This window comes from Lissotriton helveticus, chromosome 4_1, assembly GCF_964261635.1.
Source record: "Lissotriton helveticus chromosome 4_1, aLisHel1.1, whole genome shotgun sequence".
Taxonomy (NCBI): Eukaryota; Metazoa; Chordata; class Amphibia; order Caudata; family Salamandridae; genus Lissotriton; species Lissotriton helveticus.
The window spans coordinates 1,534,665,672-1,534,686,546 of record NC_136063.1 but is presented as its reverse complement, the minus strand read 5'-3'; the positions used below and the strand labels follow the sequence as shown (position 1 = coordinate 1,534,686,546).

At 42.0% G+C, this 20,875-nt stretch overlaps 1 protein-coding gene across 2 annotated transcripts in view; it reads left to right on the top strand.

Moving 5' to 3' along the window:
* Positions 1 to 20,875, top strand: part of PIEZO2 (piezo type mechanosensitive ion channel component 2) — a 1,179,452-nt gene that overhangs the window by 433,029 nt on the left and 725,548 nt on the right. For both annotated transcript variants that reach the window (XM_078688152.1, XM_078688151.1), the window contains exon 4: positions 11,581 to 11,623. In XM_078688152.1, the coding sequence (XP_078544278.1) occupies positions 11,581 to 11,623 (43 nt within the window). The remainder of the gene's footprint in view (positions 1 to 11,580; positions 11,624 to 20,875) is intronic.

Sequence of the window (20,875 nt, the reverse complement as noted above, 5' to 3'; positions counted from 1 at the left end):
TGCTTCAGGCTCACGTTATCTAGGTGAAAAATGCATCTCTATTGATTAGTGCAAAGCAAGTATCTCCAAGCTTCTGCATGCCAGCTTGTCCAAAAGTAACTCCTTAAAGATTTTAGCAATCTATCATGAAGGGTTACATTAGGTGTTTTAAATGATACAAGAGTTGTTGATCTGCTTTTGAAGCGGGTGTGACATCACATGCACTGTCAGTCACAAAACCCTCTTTTCCATCCTCATGTCCATGGTTCTAGATTAACTGCAGCGTCTCTGCAAACAATCAGGCTCTTCGTATTCGTGCTCCAACTGCTGCACTGCAGACAGTCTTCAGCAGAGAGCAAAGAGACTGGCTTTCTCATCTTTGATGTAAGGAGCGGCTACCATTTGAGCACTCTCATGGGTCAAAGTGATGGGGAGATCAACTGTGACTTTTGACTGTCCAAATGAGCTTCTCTAAGGTCCCACCATCTTGTACCTCATAAATTCCATTAATTGATTTAATAAAGCAGCGACCTTCATGTCTAGCATGGCGAGAGGGGTTTAGGAAACAGAAGATGAAATAGCACCTGAGCTTCTCTTGGGTGATCCCACCCAGAAGCCTGACTTGCTCTGTATCTGTGTTTGTAAAGCCGAAGCTCAAAATCCAAAGGTGAGCTGCTTACAATGCAGACGTCGTAATACCACATGAGCTGGCATATTGCATTCTATAAATCTAAACACTTTTGTACTGGATAAATCTGTGAACACGTTGAATGTATTATCGGAAAATGTACCTTAAAGTGTACATTAATAGGCTATTGCTAGTCCCCACCAAAGGGTGTATATGATTATACAGTGGTAAAAGGCTGTAGACTGAGTGTTTTTATAAGGTCATGGAACTCCAAGGTGACTTGCAGTATCATTTTAATGTGCAGTTTATGATTATTTAATAATTAACACACCTAAGCCACCTTTTCACCCTCCTTTTTTAGCTACATTGTCATAGATACCACACAGAACCATGTTAAGTGTGAAACCCTGAGTGAGACATGTTTTCTTAATCAAAAGAAATTAGTATTTTGGGATCGCAGCTTTGCTCATCCTATTATAAGTTTATGATCAGAAGCCCTAGCCTGCACAATGCGTTGTCTATAAAATAGTACTGGCTAAATCTGCCACACATTATGTGCTTCCTCTTTAGCAGCTAAGCTTTGTTCGTGTTTTGTCAGACCATAATCAAATATTCATGCCCCTCTCCACTTCCCTTCATTTATTTTGAGATATTCATAGATCCCATTTGTAATTATTTTAGGGTAATATAGCTCCTCCCTTTTACAGTAGCTCCCAGAATATCTCTATCTGCCCTCACACTTTTTTTCTCCATCCCTTTATAAATATGTTTTCTATTTCCATGGATGGCATGCTTATCGTATTTTGGCAGAGATGGAACACAGTGTTGGCCAATGGGATGTCTGGAGCTTCAGCATGCAGAGAGGGCGTCAGACATTCGGAGGTTCAGGGGAGATAGTCCTGCATCAGGCAGACTTGTTGTGGTTCCCATGTTGCTGCTGCAGACACGGAGCAGCATCCTGTGTTGCCACACCAAATTCTTGCACAACATCCAAAGGAAGGTAGGCCTCAGACATGCGCTATTGGATGGGGCGTAATCTTTAATATTGAACTATACCAGAATACTTACACTTTGCACCAGCACGTACTAGTTGTACTAGTGCTTAATTAGTGAAATAAAGAGTACTGGTGCTCCACGCTTTGTTCAGAAGCCAGCGACTGATGCAATTAAATGCGGGCATGCCCCATACCAAGGCTGGTAGTCTTTAATGTGCTACCAAACACTCCCTGCCCCTTTTGGTCACTCTTGCAGGTACCTACTTTCTCCCTTTGTGATGTTTTTGAGCTCTTTCTCTTCCTCCGTCTTTCCGATCGGTGTGTTTTTCCCTCTCTTGTACTTGAGAAATAGCTGATGTGGAAACATAAATGCGGCTGCCCCCTCACCGGCAACCACTGGCTCATATTAAGCACTGGTTGTCGGTAGTACTTCTTGCAGTTTTAAAATAATCTGCAATGTTGTGTAGCTTTAAACAGATGTAGGAGTTTTCTAGTGTAATCGATAGGTATACTTTTGGATAATTTGCAGAAGTTAACCTTAGCTGAATTCACATCAGACAACATGACAGATGAATCACTGAGCATCACCTCCTCATTTTCGTCGGTGTCTTTTCCATTCATGTAATCCACACTGAATTATTAAGAACAATAGACTTTCCTACGTCCTACAAAGAAGCTTTCCGAATATACAGATGATGCATGGAATCATTTACATCCACTGTACTTTATATTTAGAACATTCATCATCATCAGAATCTTTATTTCGGCCGAAGTAGCCATAAAAGCAAACAAACATAAATACAATACAACAACAGAAAATTACATTTCATTACATGAATTAAAACTACAATTTATAAAAACATAGAGCCAGCTTCTTTTTACATGTCATCCTGGGAGACAATAAAATTAATCCGTTAAAAGATCGAGATCAATAAAAAGTAATTATATGTGATGATGATTATGGCATTGTACGTTTAATCTACAGGCCTGGTTAGCAGACTTCTTCTCTTCAACCAGAAGACTTCCAAGTATTTTGCTACTGCACTCACTATCATGGGAGAAAGGTCGGTTTTCAGAACCCTGTATGCCTGCATACAGTGAGTGAAACCTAGATTTCTGCAGGCCGGGACTAACCACTTCCTTCTTGCTTGCCCATAGGATTAGAACATTGCATTCTCCAGGATATCCAGAGATCAGTGACCCACGTGATTCTCCCATGAAGACTATTTACCGAACATCACAGTGAATGTGTCACCTGACTTGTCCCTGCAATTGTAGGACACCCAAGTGTATGTGTTCAAAACTCTTTGACAAGGATGGTCACACCAGTACTGGTCATAGTAGTCCACAGGGTCAAACACCAGCTCTTTGTGGAGTCTGCTTCCGTAACACTGACTGTCATAACACAGGTCGTGGAGGGTGGTAGCGTGATTGTCTTGTTGCAAAATGCTGTGATTGTCACCAACATTAGGGAAATAGCATGGTGAGTTAGTGTTGTTGCACACCATTTGTGTCCAAAATACTATTTCTTACTTTTTTCAATTTAAATTTAAATAGTACACCTCCCCAAAGTTCATCTGCTTCTCGAACATTTGAAGTGTAATCCCCACTTTTGACCTCTGTTTTTTTCAACAACAAAAACACTAGGTATGCTCCATTAATTTCGTTTATTTTGATTTTGTGTTTTTATGTAGCACAAAGAAGTCTCTCGGACTCCACAATGCTTTACAGAATATCAGCACAATATTTTTTAAATTGCATCAAAAGAGGTAATTTAGTAAAAGGTAACATACATTGGTTTCAGCAGTGTACACAATACTTTAGTGCTTAAAAAGTTATTCTGTGACCACGAATACCTATCGAGATCTATAAAAGTGTCACTTGTATCAGGTGTATCTCATTGTGCAGCTTTACACCCTATATTTTTCGTTTGAATGGTTAAGAATGACATTTTATGAGCTTTTATAAATACCTCTATGCTTGAGATGCAATTGTCGAGAATCACAGATCCTACCACAAAACTGAGCTCCCTCAGTGCCTTACATATCTCCATGCCAAGATCACACACGAAAATTAATCGGTTGCTAAAGATTAACAGTAAAAGGGTCTACCATTAGGATCTTTGTTCGCCCCCTTAAGAAAGAATATAACCAAAAGCACTGATACCAGTCGTTCATTCTCTCTTCACTCTTGTAGAAATCTTCGAGACCTTCTACACTTATTGTTTTGCCAAAAGGACCGCAAGCTCATCCCTTACACTTTCTCTCCTTCCCATCCCCATCTCCCTGACCCTTTCCTTCTCCTGACCCTCCTCTAAATTATTGCCCTCTGTCTCTAGTGTTACTTGGATCCCCCTGGGTGCACAAGAGGCACCCATCAGATAATTATTAAGACATTTGTGAAACAGTATTTGTGTAAAATTTGCAACGATCAAGCAAATAGTGCGCAGTGAAGATCCGGCAGGATTCTTAGCTGCAGAAAACATTTCTGAAATGTGGATAAGGGAGCAGGAGAGGTTTTGGATTAGGATTCTACAGCAACTGCTGCTCAAAGTATACAAGCCACACTGCCAAGCCAACTAAGAGAATTGCTGTCTCCATCCTTCAGTGCTCAACCAGACCCTCCTTTAAACAAGTACATTGAATTGATGTAGTGCATATTTGAGCAGCTTTATGAGTCTGGCCTGGTGCACTCAATAAAGAAAACGTAATGCAAACAATAACCTTTTGCTGGCTTAACAAATTCAGTTACTTACTGTAGATGAAAATTCCCTGAGCAGGCCTGCTTGTAAAGATTGATTGGCACTTGGACGGTAAGAGCGGTTATGATGGATTGAGCGACAGCAATAGTCAAGAGTCCGTTGGGTCTGGGTGAGTGCGCTCAATCAGCACATTTGATGGCAGAATGCTGTGCTTGCTGTTGAGCGCAGCCTGCCTGCAGCCTACAGGCATGGCTTCAACCATTTCAAAATAATTGTGGAAAGACGGAATTCAGAGAACATACATGTTCGAGAACTCATAATGGTTATAAAACAGCATTTCAGAATAATTCCAGACTAAATACGGAATTCCGAGAACATACATGTTCGAGAACTCATAATGGTTATAAAATAGCATTTCAGAATAATTCCAGGCTAAAGACGGAATTCAGAGAACTTACATGTGCGAGAACTCATAATGGTTATAAAATAGCATTTCAGAATAATTCCAGGCTAAAGACGGAATTCCGAGAACATACATGTTCGAGAACTCATAATGGTTATAAAATAGCATTTCAGAATAATTCCAGGCTAAAGACGGAATTCAGAGAACATACATGTGCGAGAACTCATAATGGTTATAAAATAGCATTTCAGAATAATTCCAGGCTAAAGACGGAATTCCGAGAACATACATGTTCGAGAACTCATAATGGTTATAAAATAGCATTTCAGAATAATTCCAGGCTAAAGACGGAATTCAGAGAACATACATGTGCGAGAACTCATAATGGTTATAAAATAGCATTTCAGAATAATTCCAGGCTAAAGACGGAATTCAGAGAACATACATGTTCGAGAACTCATAATTGTTTTAAAAGATAGAATTTCAAAATAATTTCAGGGTAAATAGTGGTTAAAATATATGGATTTGTTTTTTTTGGTGGGGGGTGGATGGGGTAAATGAAAGTTTTAAACCCAGGAGGTGCCACTCTATTGTAGCACTGTAGATGTGGGATACGAGGAATTCGAGGGCTGCAGGTGGGGAGAAGGTGGTTAATGTAAAATAATGTTTTTTCACCACAGTTCTAATGAGAGCACCTTCCTCTTTTAATGGAGTCAACAAATCTGGAATGGTACAATCTAATCCGGAGGGAATCCAGTTTTGTGTGGGATACCTCAGCGATCCAAAGTGACCCCTCTCCTACTCTCTGTGGATATGTGCCTTGTTGCCTAGGTCATCAGTGTCATCCCTCAACTGTGGATGTATGCAGATGACACTCAGATGCACAGCCAACTTGAGAAGGGTTCTGGGATATATAATAACATCACTAAGTGCTCAAGCGTATACTCCCTTGCTCAAATGGATAGAAATCAGAGGTACTCTTTGTGAGGAAAGCCCCACACCTAACACTGTCCTGCCTTTTTATTGGCCTCTCATGCTGAAAACAGCAGCTTGAGCACAATAAGTAAAAAGCTAGGAGTACTATTTCACATTAAGCTGCCCCTCTCTCCCCAGACCAACTGTGTTGGTCAAAGTACCAAAAAGTCTATGCTGTCCCTTATCCCTGAGATCAACTCTGCTATCAAAAGTAAGTTGTCAGCCTTAAAGCGTGCCCATGGTGTAAAACACCAACCACCTAATTGAACTAACAAAATCTCTACTTCCATGAAGTTTTGACTACTGTAATACATATGAACTTACCTATTAAGGATCTTATCCGAGAAGTGCAAGCAATACAGAATCAGGTGTCCAAAAAGTAAATATCTAAAAGTTTAAACCCATACATAACCTGTGGTCTGAATCCCCCACTGGCTTCTAGTACGACACAAGATTCAGTTATACATACCAGGCACAAGGCTTTCCCAGTAAGAGGCCCTCACTTGTTGCAAATCTTAGCTTTCCACTATATACTCACAAGGAATTTTGGAGGAATACAACTTGGAGAAACAGCCCTTAAATCTGTTTTTCAATCTTTCAAGTGAGTCTTAACCATGTTTAAGGTGTGATCTGAACTGCTACAAGTTCAGGAGCGACCTAAATTCCACGCTATTCAAGGATGTTTCGCTGCATTATTGCCTAAATGGGACTCGCCTAAAACACTGAAAGTAGGCCCTCATAGAAAATAAGAACCTTTCTAAGAGGTCCTATGTAGGACTTGGCCCTGTTTGGTTAAAGTCTCTAAACTTTTTGCTTTCCCCCAGACCTGACATAGCGTTGCCAACTTAGATGCTTTGGACACTTTGAAACTGCTAAACAGTCAAAGTGTAAGTGTTCCCTGTATAAAGTAATGGTAATTGGTTGTCTAAGATTGGTATGTTTGCCTTACTAAGTGAAGTCCCTATTAAAGTGCACTAGGTGTGCCAGGGCCGGTAATGCAACTGCTACTAGTGGACCTGCCGCACTATTTGTGCCACCCACACAAGTAGCCTTAAAAAGGGAACTCAGGCCTGCCATTGCAGGGCCTGTGCACAGTTTGTTAAACTGCCATGTTGTTCTATCAAGTACATTCACTTGCCAGACCTTACCCTTCCCTTTCTGTGTACATCAGACACCCCTATGGTAGGTCTTAGGTACCCCCTGGACAGGGTGCAGTTCATGTGAAAGGTAGGACATGTGATAAGGTGTGTAGCATGTCCTGACAGTGAAATAATCTCCATTTTTGTTTTTCACTGTTGAAAAGCCATCTTCCCCGTAGGATAGAATGGGAAGGCTGTGTAATATGTTTTCCAGCCTATCTTCCCAAGGGCTTAAGATGGAAAGGTGAAGTTTAGTATGCCTGAACTCACAATGTAATAACACATCTTTTTATGAAGGTGGTTTTTGCATTGTGTGTTCAGAAGCCACTCTGGCTGAGTTTTGTGCTCTAACATTTCCGTGTGTCTCTACCTGGCTGTGGATTGACTGTCTGGATTTGAAACTGATAGGATCTTGGGAATGTCTTGACGCAGGGGAGGAGGTGAGAAGCAACAAGCTGACCTGCCTCTGGAGTACAGGGGGAGGAGAAGCCCTTAGAGGTGAAGAGGCCAGGGTTGCTGCTATAAAACAATTGGCTCATCTCCTGCCGAGTGATTGAGAATTCAGACCCCCACTAATCAAAGGAAGAGAGGTGTCATTGGCAGGGAGGCACCCAGAACTGGTTCGAACAGGGGTCAGTGCCCCTGAGGCGCAAAGACTTCAAAGCCATTGAAGGGTATAACTATGAGAGCTGAAGCCCCTGAACTTGGAGAATGGCAAGACCAAGTGTGAGCTACTGGAGCTACTTCGTGGTCAAGAGGGCCTTTGCCAAGCAAGAAACAACTGAAGAGACTGAAGGATAGGACTGACCCTTCCTGTGTGATCTGGGGCTGGCCTGCAATTTGCTGTTTCAACCAAGGAAAGGCTAAAGGGACTTTGCTGTGTGCTGTGTACCCCTGCTTGAAGGACTTTGCTGTGTGCTGTGTCCTGAAGTAACTATCCCCAAGGGCCTGAGCTGGCTCCCTTTTGGGAAACACAGGAACATAAAAGTTTCCAGGAGAGTCGCAGCGGCACTGTGGGAGCGTGCCTGTTGCCGTCTCAGACCCTCGTAAGAACTGCCTGTGATCATGGGCGCCTGGTGTCCAAGTGAGTCTCAGTGATGCTGTATATGTGTGCTTTGTGCAGCACTGAGACCTTCAGGAGGATTGGCCTGTGATCGGGGGCACCTGGAATCAAAGCAAGGATCAGCAACACTGTGTGCGTGTGCTTTGTGCAACCTGAACCCCATTGTGAGGATTGTCCAGTGATCGTGTGCACCGGAATCCAAGTGAGTCTCATCGCCGCTGTGTGCAGGTGCGTTGTGCCCCGGGAGACTTTCATGAGGATTCGCCGTGTTATTGTGTGCACCGGAGAAAAGGGAGTCTCAGCAACGATGTGCGTGTGATCTTCATGCAGGCTGAGACTTGTTTGTGGAGTGCCCAGTGATCATGCACCCAGAGTGAAGGAAGACTCGGCGACGCTGTGTGGTTGTGCGTTGTGGCAGCCTGCGATCTTTGCAAGTGAAGTGGCCCGGACCGGCAGTCCCCGAGGAGCTGTGTTGCTGGCCAGAGTCGCCATTGCCATTTCACAAAGCTGCTTGGATATCCGAGCCACTGGACGAAGAGAAGAAAGTGAGTTCGCGCCCGCCAGGTAACGTGTGTCGACTCCTGGGGTGGGGCGCGGGCTCCGAGGGAGACGCTCTCGGTCTCTCTCTCCTGTTGGCAGCATTTGCCTCTGCTTTGGCTCGTGTCGCGGCCCGTATTGTCAAAGGGATTGGCGGTACAGGGGCCTGTGTGCAAGGCTGCACTTTGGAATTACATTGTACTGTGTGGGGGCCAACTGTGAGAGGCTGACGGAAGGTCAGTAGAGGAGCGAGAGAGACCGCCTTAGGCTAGGTGATCGGGGCCTGAGTGTACTACGTAGTATTCCATTTCTGAAAGCGGAGTACCTGTCTGACGTATTACACATTGCAACATTTCTGTATAACAAACTTCTTGATTTGCGTATGACGCATTGCCAAGTTCCTGCATAACGAACTACCTGATTAGCGTATTGCGCATTGCATTATTCCTGCTTAACGAATTACCTGATTAGTGTATACGCATTGCCTTATTATTGCAGAACGACATATCTGGTGGTTGGATTACGCATTTCATTGTTTTACTTTGCAAAGTGCCTGATTTTTGCGTTACGCATTGCATTCTTTTCATTGCAGAGTGTCTGATTGCTATGTTATACATTACAGTGTTTTTACATTGCAAAGGATACCTGATTCTAGCATTACAAACTGTATGACGTGATTAGGCGTTCAGGAGAATGTGTGGAAGTGCTCATTGACATCACCAGAACTTACAAGATCTGGCTGGCCTAACAACCGGCCAGGAGAAATATTACACAACCGAATATGTTGGTTTTATATTGTGTGGTCTTATCGTATATCTTTTTACATAAAGTTTATACTCGTTTTATAAAACTCATGTGTAGTCTATTTGTGGTGTCATCATTGGATTATTGTGAGCGTGGTTGCAAATACTTTACAGATTTGCCTTGAAAATAAGCCTAGCTGCTCGTGCCAATCTACCGAGGGGGTGAGTGGGGCTATCGAAGGAGGTGACCTTCCTTTCCCTGAGGTTGGAACTTGGGTCCCTACTTGGCTTAAGGTACCTACCTCAGCCAACCAGGGATCCCGAGTCTAACATCCAATATCATGTTTTTTCTAGAATGATTGTGAATCCCCATTTGAGTCAATGGACGCACTTCTTAAGGGTGACTGATTTGTAGGGAATGCTGAAGGCTAACACCTTCTACCACCTAGAGCTCTGAAGTGGATGTGAGGCACTATGCTTAGCATGCTTCCAAACATCAACATAAAAGAATACTGGTCTTGTTAACTGACATAGCTCAGGCTGTATAATCCCTAACGACGTATTAAAAACTGTGATGCTAAAAAAGTCCTCTCTATAGACACTCCACTCCAGAAATGTCGAACTGAGAAGACAGCTATGCATATCTTCATGTAGAGAAAAAAACTTAGCTGACAGCTGAGCTTGAACACTCGGTTCTTGTTTCCATAACATTGTAAGTATTTAAGGCAGATACAATGTGTGCCGAAAGAACTGCTGTAGTTCTTTAAAATGTTTTATTTTAAACCGACATCTGTGACCATTCTGCAACAATGACCACTGATGATTACTAGGCCTTCATATAAACAGCATGACAACTTCAACGTTTGGTCCATGCAAAGTTTTATAAACACAATTACTGTGTTCCTCCTAGTGTGTGTATATTCTTGGTTAGAATTTCCTGACTATTTTGCCACACAGCGTTTAATGCTGCTGTTTGCTACCTCAATAAATATAATGGTGTTTCCCTGTGTCCATCAGAATCTGGGAATACAATTTAAAGACAACAAAGAGTTCTGTTGGGTGCCACAATTCTTAGCCAAGAATTGTGAAAAATGTGAACAAACAACACCAGTACAGAAGGATCACAAAATTATCCCTTTTACTACTGGGGAGTATCTTAGTCACTGATGACGGCAGAATGAGGGCAAGCTTGCAGCTGTATCTCGAAATGTATTTAAATGTAAACCATACGGCACATGGAGTGAACACATTTTGTGAACATTTTTCACAATTCTTGGCTAAGAAGTGTTGCACCCGACAGAACTATCTGTAGCCTTTAGCCTATTAAGCTATTTTGTAACTCGGCCTTGCACGTGGCTGTATCGCCTGAACAGATCTAAGCTAGGGAGCATAGAAAATTCTGTGAGGTAAAAACTGCTGGTGGTATTTGAGTTTGCCAGCGGTAAATTGCCCAATACTTTATGCTAGCTGCACCATCCTCCACCATGTACTGTAAAAGCTTTTCCCACCAACAAATTCAAATACTGCAGACATCCGGCCCTTACTATAATTTGACTCTTTATAGTGTTGCTCCACTTGATCATGTTTTTTATTAGCAGAGGTAAGAAAAGTTAATGTATACATCTCTATGCATACTTACCCTGATGCTGTGTTGGTAGTCGATGTCATTGATACAATATTGTTGCAGGTCAATATACAATCATAATATTTTGACACACTTGACAACTCTTGTAAGGAGTTTCAATGGAATCGCTCAACTTTAGCTTTATTAATGCAATACATACTGGAAGACTTGAAATTGTAACAATACGTATGATCGGGGGTGTAATGCAGGCCTCAGCAGCACAGGGGGCCCCAGACCTTTAGGGGGGCCACCAACTGTTCAGGGGCCTTCCAGCGTACCTCATTGAGACCAAAATCAATGAATCTCTGTGAGATATGAAGACTCTGGGGCCCCTCCTTACATTCTGTAGGGGGGAATAAATAATTTTGCATTTCACCACTGCATAAGATTGACCATCATTTACTGCTATAGTATTTTCTATAGGTAGAGCAATGTGTTTTTAGAAGGAAATGTATTAAGAGATGAAGGTCAAGGTGAGAAGATCACTCTGGGTCATAAGGCGAAGGTCACACAGGGACACTGAGAGAAGGTCATACTGGGATGGGTAGATTAGATCAAAAGCCAAGACCTGATGTGTGTTCTGAGACACATGCTTGTGGTTAAGTCGATGTAAAAGGATCTAAAAGGTTGTGAGTTGCTCTTTTTTATTGGTAAAATACTTGTACAACAGTAAAATCTGTCATAAAAGGTCCATATTGTCATCTGCTGTATCCTGACACCCAGATGAGCCGTCAAATATTTTATGTACTGTAAAACGCAGAATTTAACATATAATTATCTTCATTTTCCTTAGGTACCACATGGGAAAAATCTTTTCGCCAACTAGGTTTTGAAAGGTAAGAAATGAATTTCCAACTCAGAAAAGTGTAATCTTCGAAATGTTTTATATTTCTGGGAACGTGCAGCGTTTGCTCCTTATCTGCTTTTTGGGGATGTGGAAATATTCAACTTTAGGCTTGATGTCTGTTTAAACTATTGTCTTTGATGTCTATGGCCGTACATGATGCAAAGTCAATTCAAAGCACTCCGTGTTCAGTAGTCTATGTAGCACATCCAATTGCATCTCTAGATGTGATATTTAGAAGGGACGTAAGGGGCCACAGATAAATCTGGTGGGCCACCTACAACAGATCAGCATGAAGACTGTGCATGAAGACTGTGCTAATGTGTCTTTTAAATATATAACCTTGAGAAAGGCTTTGAAGCCGAAATGTGCTGTCCCGGAGTATCTCAATAAACTCTATATTTTTATCATAAGGACTGCCTTTGACTACTTTCTTCTTTATTCTACAATTGATACGGGCGCCGCAGCCCCTTTACTGGCACCAGCACAATTTGTGGATGTGACCAGCAACTTGCAGACTCATTTGAAGGATATAAATAATATATGAAGGCAGGTAGCCTTTAAAGGTCCATGGCCCTTTTTAGCCTACGTCTGGAAGGACTACACAACACCACAGGAGAGTGATTCACAGTCACGTGACCATGAACGCTGGCAGAAAGGCACAGTTGGTATAGGCAGAAAAATCCCAACTTTAATAGTAACTTAAAATCCGAATTTACCATTAAAAAGGATTTTAAATTACAATTCATTTGAGTGGAAGTAGCATTTCTCTATCTATTCCTGAATAAAGGGTTTTCACTTATTAAGTGTAATAAGGTAGACCAGTGTCTATGGGAGAGATAGCCTTACAACAATGAAAAACGACTTTAGAAGCTTTTCACTGCCAGGACATGTAAAACTTAAGTACACATGTCCTACTTTTTAAATTCCATGCACACTGTCCTAGGAGTGGTTGAGGCCTACCTTAGGGGTGACTTAAAATTATTAAAAAGGAAAGTTTGAGACGACATTGCCAGTTCGGATGACGAAGGTGAGGCAGACTGAAACAGTCTCTCTGATAGGGGAAAGTAGTAGTATCGACAACTAACAACAGGACAGAGGACGACCTGTTAGAACGCCCTGGAAGTAGCCAGCACAAATGGGATTCGTCACAAAAGTGAAATCACATTATCATTATAAATGCAATAAATTCCGTCAGCACTGCCAAGGTTTCTGTTTGGTTACCATTAAAGATATTTATTTTAAAATGTTTTACTATATATTTCTATATAGAAATGTAAGACAACAATTTACCTTGAGAATGCAACGATTAAACAATTGCTAAATGTCTCCTACATCACGCCGCCGGACCTGACGTTGTCGGCTAAAGGGCTGTGTAAATCCAACAGAAAAGAGTATTACTTGACACAACGCAGCCGGCCCCCGGGTTGTAGGCTCATTGCTGTGTAATAGTAATAATGTTCAATAAAGGTCTTACAAAAAAAAAAAAAGGAAAGTTTAGGCCTAACAACAGGTTTATTTTTATCAGATCCAAATGGCATTTTAAACTGCACTACAGGCAGCAGTGGCAGACCTGGAGGCATGTTTTACAGTGCTATTTTAGCGGGTATCACAATGAGTGTTGCAGGTCCGCTAGTAGAATTTAATTTACATGGCTAAAATACATGCCAACAAAAGGAGTTCAGTAAAAGCAAAGGGAGAAGGAAAACAGTCTGGGGTACTACCACCCAAGGTGCCAAGTCTAATGAAACTAATGAAAGTAGGTGGTAACGCATTTACCTCAGACTGTATTTTTAGTAATGGAACCCAGCAGTTTGGGTTTCCACAGTGGATACTATGTTCCTATTATGTAAGCAGCAGTACCTCACAGTTCTTGGTATTTTCAAGCTTCTGTGTGATACTAATGACTTGCTTTTATATAGTGCTTCATAGTGCAATTTCTAAGCACTTCAAGTAACAGAAGTTATTGTTGCCCAATTTATGGCACTCATTTTTACTAACTATAGAAGTATGAGTGTGCCTTGCTGGGTTTGAATTCATAACCGTCTATTCACTGCATTTGTCTGTAACATCATCTATTCACTGAGCTAACTTGCCAGCTGTTGGAATGTGACCATTTGTGAAATTATACCCTTTTTAGGTCTGGCTTGACACCTATAACCTTAAGCTATTGTTACCAATTCCTAAAAATGTACATAGAATGGCTGTGCCTCCTCTCAGTGGAGTATTACTCTCTCACCATATGTAATTGTCTGGTTTATGTATCATTCCACTTTCTAGCAAGTGCTATATTTTTGGAATACCTAAGGGCCAATTTTACACGGGAAAAGGACATTAAATTACGACCCTGTTTGTCACATTCTGTTCCGTGTGCTGTTTATCTATCCATACAGAGCCCAATTGTTCACTACTTTGTTCTCAGCTTTGGCAAGGTCAACAGATTAGGCTTAATTACTGTGCTGAGTATCACTTAGCAAACACTACAAGATGATGGATGGAGTGCTGAAACTTTTCAACCACTCACCCCAGTCACAGATGTGTGTTTAATCCGTCATTCTTTTACTCATTATGTCACCCCAGTTTGGACCCAACCATATGCAAATCAGTCTTGACCGTGCTCCTCATGGGAAGAGTCCAGACTGAACTGCCAGGCTAGGTCCTCCCTGGACCGAAAACAAGTAATCCTGGGAGCAGTTTCGAGGTATCACCCCTTAACAGCCAGGCTAGCTTGAATACAGTGGCACAGCGAGCAAAGGATCCACGTCTGGGCATATCCTTGGCCACTTACGGCAAATATAGCAAATACAACAAGATGTAAGCAGCAGCACCTCACAGTTCTGGGTATTTTCTAGCTTCTTTGTGATGCTAATGACTTGCTTTTATATAGTGCTGCATACTGCTCTTTCCAAGAAATTTAGTAACAAATGTTATTGTTCCCCAGATTATGGTACTCAATTTACCAACTACAGAAGTACGAGTGTGCCTTGCTTGGTTTTAATTCACAACCTTCCGCTCACTGCATTTGTCTGTAACATGATCTGTTCACTGAGCCATCCTGCCAGCTGTTGGAATCTGACCATTTGTGAAATGATACACTTTTTAGGTCTGGCTTGACAGCTATATCCTTAACCTATTGTTACCAATTCATAAAAATGTACTTAGGGTGGGCTTTGCCTCCTCCCAGTGGAGTATTACTCTCTCACCTGATGCAATTGTATGCTTGATGATGTATCATTCTACTTTCTAGCAAGTGCTTCTTTTGGAATACCTAAGGGCCAATTTTACACCGGAAAAGGACATCAAATTACCACACTGTTTGTCACATTCAGTTACTTATGCTGTATATCCATTTATACAAAACACAATTTTTCACGACTTTTTTCTCAGCTTTGGCAAGGTCAACAGATTAGACTTTAATTAATGTGCTAAGTATCACGTATGCATGCCAGTCTTTACATGTGCTTGCACAATAAAACCATAGGTATTGGTTTAGCCAATGCCTGTATGTTTTTACTTTTCTGTGTTTGCATATGCCTTTTCATGCAACAGCATAGTGGCTGCTTTACCTTTACAGACATTAATCTGTCAGTGATAAGGTACGAGTGAAATGTTCTTTGTGTTAAAAAAAACTCCAGGGTTACCACTGAAACGTGGGTCTTTGCACCCATTACATTTATCCAGGTGCTATTTAATCACACCCAACAATGTATTCTTGAACTAGTAGCACAGTACATTTTATAATGAAGCGCAGCTGTGCTGTGTCAAATCCGCAGTGAGTGACATTGTTTAATATATTGGTGAACACAGCACACAATCCTTGTGCCAATACATGTAAATAAGTCCGAAGAGCCAATGAAAACATTCCAAGGACGGGAGAGTGCTTCAGATAAATATTGCATCTGTCTGGCCTTGTCTGCTTTGCCTCTGTGCCTGGAAATGCATCTAACTGTTGAGGAAATGTGCGTGCACCCAGCTAAAAGCTTTCCCTGTAAAGAGAAGAAACAGATGTGAGGTCGATTCTGTGCAGAATGGGAACATTTAATATGGACTTTAAACCTGAGCTACTTCACTGACAAGGTCAATGTGATTAGACTAAAAGTTAACTCACGTTCATTAATCGTGCTGTAAACGCGAGTGTCGAGTCTCATTATTAATCTGAGTGATAAAAACATTCTAGATAGAATCATCCTGACGTCACCTCTTCTTCCTGCTCCTGCAGCTCGTCCACCGCTATGTCCTCACGCACAGCAGAGTCTAACAAGCACTCCCTTCTTTGCACGTGTGATCTTTCGTTTTCAAGTGCACAATCAGTTTGGTTAAAAATGTGCGTTTTCGATGGAACAAATCATTGATGAAGCATATTTAAATACTGTAATTCTGGAATATAATATATCTGAACTGCAGAATTTGTCTCCACCCCATCGCCTAATATGACAAAAAAATATACAGTTAAGCAAATAAAGCTTCCCTTTCCGTTACAATTGCAAATATTGGAATGGTTTGAGGGGGTGTATAGGATTGTATAAACTGCACTAGGAACATGATCTAATTAATTCCTAAAAAAAATGACGGTAAGCAGAATACACAATATTTTCTACAAATAGCGCTCATTTACTTAACCTTCTGTCGTTGCTTACCCAGCAAGATTGAAAACATGATCGGAGATGGGGAACCTCACACATCCTCGCATCCAGCTCCTGACTTACCTGCAGCAAACTGGTCACCTCTGTTAATGGTCCCTTGTCGCTGTTGATTACATCAGGATCTACACGTGCTGGGCATGCCATGCCCCTTGCTCAGGAGATCCCCGGGGGCACTCTCTGCTCAAGGGTTGCAAACAAACCAATGGGCCTACTACTTCTAGTCTCATAGTCCTTCTGCCAAGATCGGGCGACTTCAGTATCTGCTAGACTAATCAGAGTGTGAGGTCTCAATCTCTCATAAGCACCCATGTCCAATCTGCCCCCACTCTCTTATTCTACCTCTGATTTTGATCTCTCTTCGTTGACACATTAACACTGCTAAGTAATGTGATTCCCCTGCCACTTTGCCATCTACTCACTTAACCCCTCTTTCATTTCTCACATTTTAGTCTATATTCGAACACTCCCAAAGAACTACCATATTACCCTCTAATTTAGTTTTCCCTGGGCGGCCATTTTGGATTAGTGTGCACTCCCACAACTCAAATGAAAACAGTAGTCGGACTCTGCCGGCAAATTCCTTTGGTTTGGCAGACATCCTAAATTGACAGCTCTTCTTACAATGCCACCAAATTACAATGCAGTAGTTCCTATTGTAATTGTATTGTAATTGCATTTATGTAGTGTTTACTACCCCTGACGAAGCGTCGAAGCGCTTAGCAGGAGTAAGCAAAACCAAAGGGGATGATGGACGGAGTGTTGAACATTGCAAGCACTCACCTCCAGTCAACTGATCTGGGTTTAATCCATCATTATTCTTTAGCTCACTTTGCCACCCAATTCAGACGTGCCCATATGCAAATCAGTCTGACCCTGTGCCTCATGGGAACAGTCCAGCCCGAACTGCCGAGCCATGTTTTCTCTGGACCGGAAACAAGCATCATGGGACCGTTCTCTTAGCCACTGGATTCAAGCTAGCCTGGCTGATGACGGCTGATTAGCCAGAAACCGGTCCCAGGATGCTTGTTTCCGGTCCAGGGAAGACATGGCTTGGCATATCGGGCTGGACTGTTCCCATTAGGCACAGGGTTAGACTGATTTGCATATGGCCATGTCTGAACTGGGGTGGTGGAGTGAGCTAAAGATTGATGATGAATCATTTGACTGGGGGTGAGTGTTTGATTTGCTCCAATGCTCAGTCCATCATCCCCTTTTATATCGCTTTAGCAGGATTAAGCACATGGGCATCACCAAACCTTGATTGTCTATATTTTTTCCTGTTTAAGGTCTTGAGGTCTCATAATTGCTTTGCCAAAAAATAATTTCTACACCTGGTTATATTTGGTTTCACATGCATCAATGATTCTGTGGTCTTCTTCTATGTCCTTGTACTTCGGTGCTGTACCTTACCAAATACTATTACAAACATGTCTGTTTCTTCTTGCCTACTCAAAGTATACAGCATGCTATATTTTTGACAAAGATTTGATCATTGTTATACTTGATTAGGATTATTTGAGGTTTCTTCTGGTGCATTTTACTTGGGTGCAGTGGCTAGCAGAGTTAATTCTGGTCCTATGAAATGTATGCCACATTGTTTACAAAACCTGAAAACAATACAGTCTGTTTGGGCTTCTTTAACCTAATGTGATATTATCCTCCCCAAATTATTCTCGGGTTAAGTTTGTACGGATATTTCCAAACCGAATAACAATACTTATATTAATGATCTACAAATCGTACCCCATGATCTTATATTGTGAGTTTTTATTAACTGTGCAATAAAATTATCTTATCTTATCGTACCCCATGATCTGATTTCCCTGTTGATGATGTAAAGCAGTCTGAGGATTTCGTGATTAAGGTACTTAGATGCTCTTTCTGGGTTATGCCTTTTTTGAGATAACCCTGGCATTGGTGTCATTGGCTTCCTCTTTCCTTATGCAGAGCTCAATGAAAGTTGATTGTTCCAGCATTAGTGTGTAGCTTTCATGGCCTGTTTTCCTTGGGACAATCTCTGCGCACAAAAGGAGACCGTTTTCAAAGTGTCGGATGCCTCTTTTCCGCAAAGGTCATAAGCCCCTTTACATGCTTGTGTGTCTGGGTAGGACCCAGATTACCCAGACATATAGGAAGCTTCCTAAAGGTCTTTTATGGAAATACATGTAGGACCACCGCAGTCCTCACTAGGATGGTCATATCTTAGAGAAATAATTATTTACGACAATAATGTTTTAATTACATTGACGATTATATAAAGTATGGTGTCTTGCAAGATTAGTTTGCTTATTAATTATATTTAATGTATTACTTTCTTAGATTGAAGGGCTCCAACTTCAGTCCAGATACAGCCTTAAGATTCATGGTCTGGACAAAATCACCTCTCTCAGTGTGTTTCTCTGAGCATTGTTGACACCCTTCTATAGTCTATATGGATTTGTGATGGAACCACGCATGCATTTACCATGGATGCTGGTTGCACACAGTCTCAACAATGCAAGTCTTAACTACAACTATGCCTTTACCACGCATGCCTTCACAACAAATTATGCGTTATTAAGGCATGTATGGTAAACACATATTCGTGGTCAAGACTTGCCAGGCACGTCTTAACCCCCGACCCTTTCCCCCACCCTGAGTCCTGAAACTACTCCCCTCCCGCGTGAAAACCAACCGCCTACCTCCGGAGCCCTAGAAACACTCCTGCCTCCAGTCCTAAAAATGACACCGCCCTCCCCTAAGCCCTAAAAATAACCCGACCTCCCCCTGAGCCCTAAAAACTACCCTGCCTTCCCCTAATCCCTAAAATCTATCCTGCCGAAGCTTTAAAAACGACCCTACCCCCCTAAGCCCCAAAAAGTATTACGATCTCTACCCCCTGCCCTGGCCCCTAAAAAGGCCCCACAAACACCTGCATTGAAACCTAAACTACCCCTCCCTCCTAAACAACAACCCCTTCCCCAGCCCTGAAAACTACCCGCAGCTCTGAAAACTACCCGACCCCCCAGCCCTGACACCTACCCCAAACCACCCAGCCCTGAGAACTACCCCAAACCCTCCAGCCATGAAAACTACCCTGAACCCCCAACCCTCATAACGACTCCAAACCCCCCTCAGCCCTGAAAACTACTCTGAACCCCGTAGCTCTGAAAACTACCCGAGCCCTCCTGAACCATACAAACTATACCCAAAACCTGGCCCCAACCCTACTTGCCTCACCATATCGTGTCCTCTCCTGATCCTTCCTGCTGCTTGGCTGCTTCCTGCTTCCGCCAGCCAGCAGCATCTACCTGGTTAAGGCATATGCGTGGTTAAGGCAAGCGTAGTAGCGCTTGCTTAGTTGGAACACGCGTGGCTGAGGTTGAGGTGTTCCAACTGTTTCCCATCTATATACCCTTGCCCACAGATAACACCCACCTTCTCTCCCATAGGCTTAGTTGCCTCTTTTATTTGCCCACTAGATGTTGATGCCAGCACCCCTCCTGAGTCGAGCCCTCTAATTAGGATGCCAGTTTTGGATTAAGCTGTTGACCTAATGAGACCATGCCTGGCGGCGAGTCTCTGCTTCATCTACTTGTCAATGATTTTACCCGAAAATGCAAGGGAAAGCGTTTATGTTTTCAGATCAAGAACTTTTCACATGAAGTTACAGAACAACAGATTCATTTTGCTTGTTTGCATTTTGAGTAATACTGTTGCACAATAACATAAAGAAAGTTAAAAAAAAAAAGTATTTTATGGCAATTGAGGTTAAAACTTTGTAACAAAAGATGACCCCCCAAATAGCTCTTTGGGTTCTGCTCTCTAGGTTCCTTCCTGTGATGTGGTGATGAGCAGCATGTTTATTTCCGTGTGTAGTTTAGTTGTTTTTCATGGCAAGATGGATTGCGGCATAGACCCACAAGACTGTCGCTATGAGAAAACTGCAAAAGTTTATGAAGAATCCTATGTCTCTGTGGGCCCGCCCTGCCCATGAATTTGACATAGGGAGGCCAGGAAGATGGCTCAGTCAGATTGATGCATTTTACAGCTAGAGTGTAGCATGTAGGACATGCGTGTGAATCCTTGCAGGGCCAACTCTGACTTTCTTCTTTCTTAGGTTGATGAAATGAGCACAAATAAAATTGGATACTAATAACATCTGTTATACGCAGTGCATCGAAATGGAAAAATCAATATGTGGTGTTTGAGGTTTATATCAAACATTTTTTTTTTTTTGTAAAAGTACACCATAGCAGAATAGTATGTGGTGAACTCAGCTGTGCACCTGCAATTGCACTGAAGGGCAGTTAAAGTTAGAGAAACTTCCTGTCTATAGATTCACACACACTTGCTCAATTCATTGGATCCCTTATACTTAACTGTACACTGTACTGCTATTGTAAATAAGGAATATTAAACAAGGCAGCATAGATGGCATGGCATCTGCCTGCTGCACAGGTGTACATTTAGTCATGTAGCTCATGCTTTAAGATGGCAGCTCATTCTTCTGAAAACTACAAACTATTGTTTTCGTATCTACACGCCTCATTTTAGGTGTGGTGTAGCGTGTTAGCCAGCCTTAAGTTTTCTAGAAAATTCATAATGAAACATATACATGT